Raw genomic sequence first — 13,464 nt, forward strand, 5'->3', positions numbered from 1 at the left:
ATACATACATATATATAAAATGTGTGTGTCTGAAATGGATAAACATGATTATGTTTACAATCAGAAATATCCTCCCTTGTTTAAAATGGAAGAATGTACAAATAATTAACGTTTGGCTAATTTATCTTTGAAACAGGTTTCTGTGACACACCTCATATAAATAATTTCTTTTGATTTAACCTTTGACCATGTATCACAAATGCATTTTTCTACAAGATTCCTGCTGACTTGGGGGCAATCGCAATCCTAATTAATTTACTCTTTTACTTAATGAATCTAATTTTCTACAAAATTACCCCCCTATGCGGATTTTTGTAGATAAAATAATTTGATAAGCTTTTCTACTGGATTTTGATTAACCCTTTTATGTCAACAGGTTTTTGTTTAATTTCACTACAATTCCTAGCTTTACCCATCCATCAAGAATTTCAGACTTCACCAGCAATAACTCACAATATGACATGGTAACTTTTAAACATGTCCTTAAAGGGACAGTAAACACCTTGAGATTAATTATAAAAAATATTTAGGGGTACATAATGAAACAACTTTGCAAAATATTTTCATTATTTATTTTGTACCCCTTTCCGTGTAATTTAGCTCTGAGAATAGTGCAATTTCTAACTCTTAGACCTTCAAATCCTCCTGCTGACTTCTTAAGGCTATAACCCTGCTACATATCTGCCCCTATTTGGCTTTAACTGATAACATTTGCAAAATAATTCACTTTATATTAACTATGTGACTAGCTTTATTATCTGCAAACAAAAGCCCAGATTGGCTCCTCCAAATAAGGCAAATTATGGGGGGAGTTTGGCTACTAATAATTGCAGTAAACAGGATGTTAATTAGTTTTAAAAACATTAAAACTTGGCTGATATGTTATTCTATAGCAACACAACAGAAATATATTGTAATTAAAGTTTATTACATTCTCTGAAATATCAAGATCTCTACACATTTTTCTTTAAATAAGAATATCCTATAGCACAATACACATTTGTATTGCTTTATTTAAAAAAAAATAACTTTATTGTTACACAACAAACTTTATAAACACCAAGACATGCTGACACGAAATGAATATTACCTACATTAGCCCATATAAAGACACAGCAAATTTTACATTCATCATGAAAGCTAAAATATTATTATTGCTTTTCCACCAGGTAAAGACTGTAGTGGAAATGTGTATTTTCATAGATAAGATGCATAAAGAAAATATAGCCTACCTTTTTGTAAAGGCTCCTTAGGTCTCTGTACTGCCACATACTATTCAGGACCTGAGATGCAGCTTTCACTACTTTAGGTGAATGCCTGTTTAAATAATAGAAAGGAGTTACAATAGATAGCAAGTCAAGTATCAACTTAAAAACACATGGATCATTAATAGTATGGTTGAATTATTTATAACCTATTTAATTTTGACCAAAAACACCATTTTGCAGTTATGTATTTCATAATTCATGATCTATTATTAAACGTAATAAGAAATATATATATATATATATATATATATATATATATATATATATATATATATATATATATACTGTATATACATTCACATACACTCACCTGCCACTTTATTAGGTACACCTGTTCAATTGCTTGGTAGCACAAATTGCTAATCAGCCAATCACATGGCAGCAACTCATTGCATTTATACATCTAGAATTGGTGAAGACGACTTGCTGAAGTTCAAACAGAGCATCAGAATGGAGAAGGGCTGGTCTGAGTATTTAAAAAACTTCTGATCTACTGGGATTTTCATGCACAACTATTTCTAGGGTTTACAGAGAATGATCCAAAAAAGAGAAACTATCCAGTGAGCGGCAGTTGTGTGGATGAAAATGCCTTTTTGATATCAGAGGAGAATGGCAGACTGGTTCGAGATGATAGAAAGGCAACAGTAACTCCACTCGTTACAACCAAGGTATGCAGAATACCATCTCTGAACACACAACACGTCGACATTGAAGCAGATGGGCTACAGCAGCAGAAGGCCACACCGGGTGCCACTCCTGTCAGCTAAGAACAGGAAACTGAGGCTACAATTCGTACAGGCTCACCAAAATTTGACAATAGAAGATTGGAAAAACGTTGCCTGGTCGGATATGTCTCGATTTCAGCTGCGACATTCAGATGGTAGGGTCAGAATTTGGTGTAAATAACATGAAAGCATAGATTCATCCTGCCTTGTATCAACGGCTCAGGCTGGTGATGGTGGTGTAATGGTGTGGGGGATATTTTCTTGGCACACTTTGGGCGCTTTTGTACCAATTGAGCATCGTTTAAACACCATGGCCTACCTGAGTATTGTTGCTGACCATGTACATCCCTTTATGACTACAGTGTACCCATCTTTGGATGGCTACTTCCAGCAGGATAATGCACTATGTCACAAAGCTCAAATCATCTCAAACTGATTTCTTGAACATGGCAATGAGTTCACTGTACTCCAATGGCCTCCACAGTCACCAGATCTCAATCCAATAGATCTCAATCCAATTTTTATTAGCCCAGAGGCAAACAGTTAGTAGTCCACTAAATGTTCAAGATAAGAAAAAGTCAAACTTCTAAGTCGACCGAAGTACTGGACCACTGGAATTTTCAAGCCCTATATATATATATATATATATATATAATATATATATATATCTATATATATATCTATATATATATATATATATATATATATATATATATATATATATATATATCTTCTAATTACTTTTTACTGGCTATACTTGCTAGAACACTCATGGGATCACCCAGGGATTATTCAGAAAAGTTCCACTCCTGTTCAGAGGCAGTTTTTAGGACCCCACCCTTTAAAGCAACGTAGTTCTTACTTGCAGAATGTATTAGGTCACTCCCCTTAAAAACTAATATTTTTTATAGTTGCTTAAAGTTACATGATATAATGCATTAAAACTAACTCTAACCTCTACAAAAATGGCAAAGACAGGAACATAGTATAAGCCATTTTGCATAAGGGTGTTGTTATGCACAGTGAATTAAAGACTGCATGCTCAACGTACTGTATTTTGTGTAGAAATAGTTTTTGCCAGATGTTTTCATGTTATGCCCCTCTAACTGCCTGATTCAAATACAAAGGGATGTAATTTCTGGTAGCTGAGGTTACTGAGGTTGGCAGCAGTGTGCAGTTTAGATACCAGCTCTCTATACAGGACTTATGCATCAAGACAAGACTAAGAAGACTCAACTTCACTTCATTATCAAAAAGGACATTGCATTACCCATTAATGTAACTTGTCACCTTTTTTTTCCGGACATATCAATTTTTTGTATTAATTAACATGGCGTAAGATCCCTGATATGCCATCACAGTCTTACAACATGCCTACTATCTATTCCATTTCTTTGATTTCTCTCACATCATTTGGGATTCTTGCAAGATGTTTTTAGACCAATTCCAAAGTATATTCCATCATAGTGATAGGGGGCTTGGAGACAAATATCACACTGACCATCACTCAAACCCCAAAAAAGTGCTGAACCTAGAAGTTGTGGCAAACTCTTTCCTAGAAAGTAATGCAGCTCTCTGTTATGAAAATGTTTACAGAGCATATGTGACAGGGAGCACCAGAACTGATAGCAACATTATTTTTGAAGCACTTACAAATCACATTGTGAAGTTTTAAGTGTACTTTGCCTTGTACCTTTTAGTTTTGTATATACAATATAAGGCCAAAAGTATATTGACAACTGGTCATCACACCTATATGAGCTTGTTTGACCATGGGCATTAAAATTGAGTTGACCCCCACCCTATAACAGCCGCCACGCTTCTGGAAAGGCTTTCCACAAAATAGGAATTTGTTCAAAATTCGGCCAAAAGAGAATTTGTGAGGTCAGACACTGATGTTGGACGGGAAGTCTTGGCTCACAATCAGCATTTCAATTCATCCCAAAAGTGTTCAGATAGGTGAAGGCTCTCTGCAGGCCTTACTAGTTTCTCAACACCAAACTTGTCAAACCATGTCTTCATGACCCTTGCTTTGTGCACAGATGCACAACCATGCTGGAACAAGAAAGAGCCGTTACCAAACTTTTGCCATAAAGTTGGAATCACCCAATGGTCTAATTTATTTAAATCCTGTAGCATTAAAATGACCCTTCACTGGAACTGGAAGGGGTCTAGGCCAAACCATGGAAAACAGCCCAAGTCCATTACCCCTTCTCCACTAAACTGTACAGTAGGAAATACGCATTCAGGTAGGTCGTTTTTTCTTGGCAAATGTGAGGGGTATCCTCCTAAAGATAAATTCTGCTACTCACAGTGCCTGGAGTACCATAGCAAAAGGCAGATCAAAGGAAAAAAGGAAGCAGGCACTACTGGGTTAGAGCAAAAATAAAAGCATACCTTTATTGAGACACTTAAAAAACATGGCGTGTTCCCAAACAGAGTTTTTTCTTGACATCCACTACACCCATGTATACAGTTGCTCGGCCATTGAAACCGATTTCACAAAGCTCCCAACCCACTGTCCTTGCTGTTTCCAGAGGCAGTTTGGGACTCTATAGTGAGTGGTAATTTTTACACCCTACTCTCTGCAGCACTTGGCACCCCCAATCTGTGAGTTTGTGTGGTCTATCACTTTGTGGCTGGGCTGTCGTTGCTCCTAGTTGCTTTAACTTTATAATAATAGCAGTAACAGTTGACTGGGGAAGATCTTATAGGGCAGACATTTCACAAATTGACTTGTGGCAAAGGTGGCATCCTATGACATTGCCACCTTTAAAGTCACTGAGCTCTTCAGTGCAACCCATTGCATTGCCAATGTTTGTCTATTATAACTTCATGGCTTTGTGCTGGATTTTATGCAATGGGTGTGGCTGAAACAACTCAATAAATAGTAGGGGTGTCTACCAGTGTTTCCTCTAAGGTCAGACTGCAATGTGTGGTGCCCTTATTAACTGTTTCACTGCTGAGCTGCTCACAAAACTGGCCATAGAGGGAACACTGGTGTCTACATAATTATAGTCATATAGTGTATATCTTTTACTACCAGTACACTGAGTTTTGAGACAAACTCTTAGGCTTTCATTTCAAGGTAAAATGTAACGTATTTACAGAATATGATGAGGCCTTAGAACGCTGCTGTTCAACCCATTCACCAAGGCTGAAATATTCACTGTTCAATAGAAAAACAGAAATACACTGGAAAAAGTATGCTTTGAATATTTTTTTTGTTTGATTTTTAATTTTTAATTCCCAAATTACATGGAAAATTATGATTTTTGCTGAGTATGTTGGCTGCAAAGTTTCCCTGGGTATTTTAAATTAGAATTTTCCTGTATAACAGATATTTACATTTTTCTAGTTATTTTAATTCTAATTTTAAAGCACATTATTAATAGGATTTTTCATATGTACCTTATTGCGATTTTTACATTGTACATTCAATGAGCTTTTTAAACTGATAATTTTATTGAACTCTATAATGTATTGTGAGTGTTTATCCTTTGCAAATAGAAATGTAGGTTAAACCCCTTCGCAAGATGCACAGCAATTAGGTAACATTTTTCCTGTATAGAATCCTGTGATTCTGAGCAAAGTATTTTAAAGAATCGGGCCCTAAGTCCCCACCAGCTAATCAATATTTTATATCAGTGTAGAATATTATAGTATACAGGTGAAAAGCACCTCCTCATGCTGTGTGCTGCACCACATACCCCTTTTCTTTTTGTCAGTGGTAGTGACCACTTTTGGAGCAGTTGCATTTAAAAGGGATACTAAACACAAATTTTTTTCTTTTTAATTTACTCCTAATATCAATTTTCCTACATTACGAGTTTTGCGGTATGAGTGAAAAAGCAGCGTTATGGCTCTTTTTCACTACTGCTGGAATTAAAGGGACGCCATCTTGGATGACGTCCCTTAAAGGAACCTTCATTTTGGAAGAGCCGTTGATTGAAGAGGATGCTCCGCGCCAGATGCCTTGAAGATGTAGCTGCTCCACGCAGGATGGATGAAGATAGAAGATGCCATCTGAATGAAGACTTCTGCCCGGTTGGATGAAGACTTCTGCCCGGTTGGATGAAGACTTCTGCCCGGTTAGATGAAGACTTCTGCCGGCTTGGATGAAAACTTCTACCGGCTTGGATGAAGACTTCTACCGGCTTGGATGAAGACTTCTACCAGCTTGGATGAAGACTTCTACCAGCTTGGATGAAGACTTCTACCAGCTTGGATGAAGACTTCTACCAGCTTGGATGAAGACTTCTGCCGGCTTTGATGAAGACTTCTGCCGCTTCGTTGAGGATGGATGTCAGGTCTTTAAAAAGTGTAGGTGGATCTTCAGGAGTTAGTGTTAGGTTTTTTGTAAGGGTTTATTGGGTGGGTTTTATTTTTAGCTTAGGGTTTGGGTGGAAAAAGAGCTAAATGCCCTTTTAAGGGCAATGCTCACCCAAATGCCCTTTTTAGGGCAATGGGGAGCTTAGGTTTTTTTAGATAGGATTTTATTTGGGGGGTTTGGTTGTGTGGGTGGTGGGTTTTACTGTTGGGGGGTTGTTTGTATTTTTTTTTTACAGGTAAAAGAGCTGATTTCTTTGGGGCAATGCCCCGCAAAAGGCCCTTTTAAGGGCTATTGGCAGTTTAGTTTAGGCTAGGGTTTATTTTTATTTTGGGGGGGCTTTTTTATTTTGATAGGGCTATTAGATTATGTGTAATTAGTTTAAATATTTGATAATTTATTTTTTATTTTGTGTAATTTAGTGTTTCTTTGTTTTTGTAATTTATTTAATTGTATTTAATTAATGTAATTTATTTAATTGTAGTGTAAGGTTAGGTGTTAGTGTAACTCAGGTTAGGTTTTATTTTACAGGTAAATTTGTATTTATTTTAGCTAGGTAGTTAGTAAATAGTTAATAACTATTTAGTAACTATTCTACCTAGTTAAAATAAATACAAACTTGCCTGTGAAATAAAAATAAAACCTAAGATAGATACAATGTAACTATTAGTTAGATTGTAGCTAGCTTAGGGTTTATTTTATAGGTAAGTATTTAGTTTTAATTAGGAATTATTTAGTTAATGATAGTAATTTTTATTTAGATTTATTTTAATTATATTAAAGTTAGTGGGTGTTAGGGTTTAGGGTTAGACTTAGGGTTAGGTTTAGGGGTTTATAACTTTAGTATAGTGGCGGCGACGTTGGGGCGGCAGATTAGGGGTTAATAAGTGTAAATAGCTGGCTGCAACATTGGGGGCGGCAGATAAGGGGTTAATAAGTGTAATGTAGGTGGCAGCGATGTCAGGGGCATCAGATTAGGGGTGTTTAGACTCGGGTTTATGTTAGGGTGTTAGGTGTAAACATAAGTTTTGTTTCTCCATAAGAATCAATGGGGCTGCGTTACGGAGCTGTACGCTCCTTTATTGCAGGTGTTAGGCTTTTTTTTAGCCGGCTCTCCCCATTGATGTCTATGGGAAAATCTTGCACGAGCACGTAAAACCAGCTCAAAGCAGCGCTGGTATTGGAGTGCAGTATGGAGCTCAATTTTGTTCTACGCTCACATATTGCCTGCTAACGCCGGGTTTATGCAATAGCAGCACTATAGGGAGGTGAGCGGTGGAAATAACTTGCAAGTTAGCACCGAGTCGCTTATAACGCAAAACTTGTAATCTAGCCGAATATTTGAAAAGCAGGAATGCAAAGCTTAGAAGCCAGACCATTTTTGGTTTAGAACCTGGGTAGCGCTTGCTGATTGGTGGCTAAATGTAACTACCAATAAGCAAGTGCTATTCCTTTAAAAATAAAAAAATAAAAAGAAGGCGTATTTTCAAATACTATATAGTTATTTTTTAAATATGACACACCCATAACTCCAGTCACAATCCTCACAAGAATTCCAGATAATCTATTTTCATTTCATCTTTAAATTGAAGCTCAAGGTTGTGACACCTTATGTCTCACCAAGTCTCATTAGAGAATATCTTCTAAAGATCATCTTGAGAAAGAAAAATCAGTCTGTTTAGAACTCAGTAATGCAGCTATAGAAATCTGTGATTGGCACCAAGAGCACATGTATGAAATAAAGGTCACTTTCAAAGTCTGACTTTATCAGGGACTTAAAGCAAATATTATAGATTTGATACCACCTATTATTCATATAAGAATATATATTCATTTTTAAAAGTGTTTTTAAATGCATAATATAAAAAAGGATTTCAGTGTCTCTTTAAACATGGTTTAAACCTTTAAAACCTTTATAAAATTATGTATGCATAATTAATCATTTTTTCATTTTAATTTTATTCTTTCAGTTATTCACTGCCTAGTCATAGACAGACTAAAAATGAATGGCAGTTGTATCAAAGTGAAACAGAGCAGTACTAATTTTAATATTTTTAGTCTTTCTATGTGACTGTTTTCCTTTCATATTTAGTTGTCAGGTTTATTTCAAATATACTCCAAATTCTAACAACCTCTCTCCGCATCCCCATATAACCCCCTCTAGATCACTGGTTTTCAAACCTGTTCTCAAGCCTCCCCAACAGACCAGGTTTTCAGGGTTACCCTGGAAAAGAGCAGGTAAAAAAAAACATGTTTACTAATCAGCTGATTATTTTACCTGTGCTCTAGTTCAGATATCCTCAAATGTGGCCTGTTAGGGAGGCCGGAGGACAGGTTTGAAAACCATTGGTCTAGATTGTAGGCTCTGCTAAGCAAGGTTATCTTTTCCAGTAGGAGTCATCCTACAAGATAGGCAACCTGCATTTAAATAAAATTGAAACATGTTTTTTTAACCCTACATAGGCCCTGCCAAGGTAGGGTTGCCACCTCAGCCATGTTTTCCTGGACACTTATGAGTTACACATGCTGCAGGGTGTGCATGGAGGAACACGTATTATGTTTCTGGACAGCACTATTCATATTCCTCCCTGCACACCCTGCAGCATATATAACTTATAAGTGTTCTGTATTTTAAGGGACAGGTGGCAACCCTAGCCGAGGGCTCCGCTAACAGGTAGGTGAAAGGGAACAAGAGATGGCTTTTTAGGGGAAGCAGAAGCTGCTTCATTTTGGGCTAAAGGAGAAGCCCTGTTCCTAATAGCTTTGGAGGAGTGTCACAGCCAGTTGATAGGGTGCATGCTCTTGGTGACAATTTGGAAGTGGGGGGATACCTACTGCTAAAGTGTAGCAGGAGAGAATTTGTATTTGGGGTTGTGTCCAATGGAAGTAAAAGGAGACACAAAGTGGTGAGGTAAGCACCTTATTTTGTTGGAAAGGTTTATACATTTGTTACGTTATTGTTATAAAACTGTTTGTGAGGTTGTTTATATTGATTGTATTTAAGACAATGTGGCTGCGACCTTTACAACCCAATATACAGTGTCCTAGTTTTATTAAACAGGGTGCAGTAAGGAAATGCTTATCGCACTGTTACTTGTCTATACATCTGTGTTAAACAACAGCAAAGGGGTTAATCCATTGATACATTAATCTGGCAGTGCATGCCAAATGCTGCTGCTGACTCATTATTATTATTATTATTTATTTGTAGAGCGCCGATTTCGGAGCGCATTTATGGGTGGCATATGTGTGTATCCACCAATCACCACCTGTTTACAGCTGAAGATCAGTGCTCTCTGAATCTGATTTTAATTATGTGTTTAACCATTTGAATACAGTTTTAAAGCATTTCCTAACTGCAGCATTATTTCTTATTAAGTCCCAGTAAAAAGCTGGCATAAAGGGATTATAGAAATATTTTTTATAACAATAACCTCAACTGTAATAAAAAAAGATCAAATAGCTTTCAAAAAAAGCAAAGCAAATGCTTATGAATATGGATATCCACCAGTGTTTGTCGGTTTGTAACTCTTGATACTGAATACGAGTCGTGCGCAGCTTTCTTTTTTTGATCTGACCCTAGCTTACAAAATCTTGACAGCTAACTTTTTAAGGGACTTTGCATTGCAGTGATTTCATTTCTAACATGACACTGATTACAAAAGAAGGTAAAATAAATGCTTCTTCAAAGGCAAACAGTTGGGATTCTTAATGTTTTTTACGCTTGGCTGCACAACATAATGGCACACACTCTGTAATATGTAAGGCAGCAGCAAGAATTTTAAATGAAGACTTGTTGGTCAGCTTTATAATTGCTATTCAGATTGACCACTGAAGCACTGTATAACCTATCATTCATATAACCAAATCATAAAACTGATTTCTGAAATGTTGCAGAATGTATCTATTTAGATGAATATTAATTCAAATATAACAGCTAATATTATCAAAAGGATTAAAACCGTATGCATAAACATTAGCTGTCAAATGCAAAAACTAGTAAATTAAATACATAGGGCTAGATTACAAGTGGAGCGCTATTTTAACGTGGGCCTGTAAAGGGGCAAATTTGCCCATTTACGAGTGCACGTTAAATAACCAGGCATTATAAGTGGCTGGTTAATATTCCTGCAAGCTCGCGGTTTCACTTTTGCACTTAGCATAACCAATCACTGTGTACATTTTCCAATCTCAGTTAAATATCACCATACCTCATTATGATAAAGAAACTCTATGCTCTGTTGGGAGTAGAACAAAGACATTTTTTAGTGGTATAGGGTACGTTGCTGGTCGCTAAGAGGTTAATATTACCCCAACTTAAAGGGACAGTATACTGTAAAATAGTTTTTCCCTTAATGTGTTTACAATTGCTTTTTTTACCAACTGCAGAGTAAAACATGTATGAAAATTAGCTTTTTAAGGTTTATTTGTGTATATTAAAGCTCTTATTTTGTGTTTTGAAGCCACAACCTAATAAAATGGGTTGAGCTTGTAGGTATAATCAGATCTCATTACTTTATCACATTGTGTACATATACATGCTTCTTTTTCTTATATCTGTCCATAAAACAATCACCAGTACTTGGAGAGAACAATGGAAAATCAAAATGTTATTACCTTATCTCTTCTATATCCCACTAAGAGTGTAATTTCTTCTGCTGGCTGTGTTTCACAGCTTATCTATAGCTTGGACCTAAGGCCAGAAACTTTCAGAATAGGTGGAGATACCACATGCTAAATCAACTATTTCAAATGCCAATATAAAGGTAAAGGAGCTACTTGTAAACAATTAAATACACTCCAGCAGGTTAAGTGGATCATTGGGAACAAATTAAAGGGGAGAAGAATTTGGGAAGGTTTGTCTCACTGATGAGAAGACCATTACATTAGCGAATATTTCCCATTAACTTTTTGCCAATTATTATTATATATATATATATTTCAGTCAAAAAATTGAAGATAGACTACAGTAAATAATAATAGAGAGCTCTCGTCTGAAAAAAAAATCTCTTATTTTATAGATTTTATTCACTAACATTTCAAAAGGCCACAGATCATTGCAACTCCTGAGTGAGAAAGAGATGGTGATTGGTGACTATACAATATGCTGCTACTGATTGGCTTATTGGCCTTCTTCTACTCAGCAGAAATATATTGTGCCTCCTGAGTGAACTTTTACTATGTGTTTAATAATGAGTTATATGCAACCATTAGTGCAAAGATAAAATTAATCTTCTCATAGAATTTTAAACACCTTTCCTATTTACTTCTATTATCTAATTTGCTTTTTTTTGCTCTTTGTAGAAAAGCATACCTAGGCATGCTCAGAGCAGCAATGTACTACTGTTAGCTAGCTGCTGATTGGTTGTGGCATTTATATACCTCTTATCATTGTCACCCATTGTGTCCTGCTAGCTCCCAGTAGTGCAATACTGCCTCATCAACAAAGGATAGCAAGATAATGAAGCCAATTTGCTAATAGAAGTAAATTTAAAAGTCTTTTAAAATGGTATGGTCCAAATGGACCATGAAAGAAAAAAAGAGGTGGGTTTACGTCCCTTTAATTTACCTTGGCTTTTTAACTCCACTTTAATCTCCCCCTCATAAACAGTGTTTACAAAAGTAGATAAACAAAACAGTTAATAAAATGTTATATCTGCATGACATACTTGTCTCCTTTACTCTTTGAAATGCCAACCAGCTTCTCAATGCCTCCTGCATCGCGTAATGCTTTGGCGTTCTCCATGTTTTTCGTTATGACTTCATGCAGGGTACAGCAGATGGCAGTAACAGTGTCATCAGACATGGCTTTACTTCCTGAGTTGTTGCTGCTATTTCCCCCAGGAAGACGATGAACCAGGTCTCGCATGGCATATTTGCCTGTTTGTCAAAGCAGAGAAGTGTATTAAAGGCTTTACAGCTGTTAACGGGCAAACAACACGTTTAAAAGAAAATGTTTACAATATACAGTAAATTCCAACCCCCTAAACTTAAATTTGAGAATTATTAGAGCATAGGATATGTCATTCAATAAAATGTAGTGGGAAGGTTAATACTGATATATTATTCGCCAAAACTGATGGCTACTTTGAACAAAAAAAAATCATGTTTTATTCTGTGAGTTAAAGGAACATTAAACCCACATTTTTTTCTTTCATGATTTAGATAGAGCATGCAATTTTAAACAACTTTCTAATTTACTTCTATTATCTAATTTGTTTCTTTCTCTTGATATTTTTTGCTGAATAGCATATCTAGATAGGCTCAGTAGCTGCTGATTGGTGCCTACACATAGATGCCTCATGTGATTGGTTCACCCATGTGCATTGCTATTTCTTTAACAAAGGATATCTACAAAAATAAAGCATATTAGATAATAGAAGTAAATGGGAAAGTTGTTTAAAATTGAATTCTCTATCTGAATCACCAAAGAAAATGTTTGGGTTTAGTGTCCCTTTAAAGGGGACATTAAACACATACTAGGCCTAATCATGTATTTAAAACAATGGTTTTCAAACCTGTCCTCGGGCCTTCCTAACAGGCTACATTTTGTGGATATCTGAGCTTGAGCACAGGTGAAATAATCAGCTGATTCGTAAACATGGTTATATTACCTGCTCTCATCCAAGGTAATTCAGAAAACCTGGCCTGCTGGGGAGGCCTGAGGACAGGTTTGAAAACCAGTGGTTTAAAGCAAGGATTAATCAGAGCATATTATATAGATGTATTAATTGAAATAATAAAGACATGTGCTTTAGTCTCTAGAAACGAATCTCAACATTATATATAACATAGGTTACTAGAAAGATTAAAGAGGCATTAAACACTAAATACATTTATATGTATAGTATTGAGGTTACTCCCCACCTCCTGCTAGTCATTGGTGCAGCCATGATGAAAATGACCTTTCATTGCATTTCAACGCTGATGTGTGCATTGTAACCTAGTTCCAACATGGTGGTGACACTCATTCTCATAATTAGAGGGAGGTGCATGAACTCTATTAAGTGTTTACTTTCCCTCTAAACAATTGCTGTGTAGCATATAGCAGTTTTAGGCCCGTCAAGTCTACAGTCTGCACTTCCAATTCTCATGGGAAAAGGAAAGCACACAAATCTCAGAGATAATATTCAGGAAAGGG

The 13,464-nt window shown here is 36.2% G+C and overlaps 1 protein-coding gene across 1 annotated transcript in view; it reads right to left on the reverse strand.

The window, feature by feature from the left end:
• Window positions 1-13,464, reverse strand: part of CTNND2 (catenin delta 2) — a 1,648,910-nt gene that overhangs the window by 151,175 nt on the left and 1,484,271 nt on the right. The window contains exons 16-17 of the mRNA XM_053714511.1: window positions 11,993-12,203; window positions 1,233-1,317 (exon numbers count right to left, since the gene is read on the reverse strand). Coding sequence (XP_053570486.1) covers window positions 1,233-1,317; window positions 11,993-12,203 — 296 coding nt within the window. The remainder of the gene's footprint in view (window positions 1-1,232; window positions 1,318-11,992; window positions 12,204-13,464) is intronic.

This window comes from Bombina bombina, chromosome 5 (genome assembly GCF_027579735.1).
Source record: "Bombina bombina isolate aBomBom1 chromosome 5, aBomBom1.pri, whole genome shotgun sequence".
Classification (NCBI taxonomy): Eukaryota; Metazoa; Chordata; class Amphibia; order Anura; family Bombinatoridae; genus Bombina; species Bombina bombina.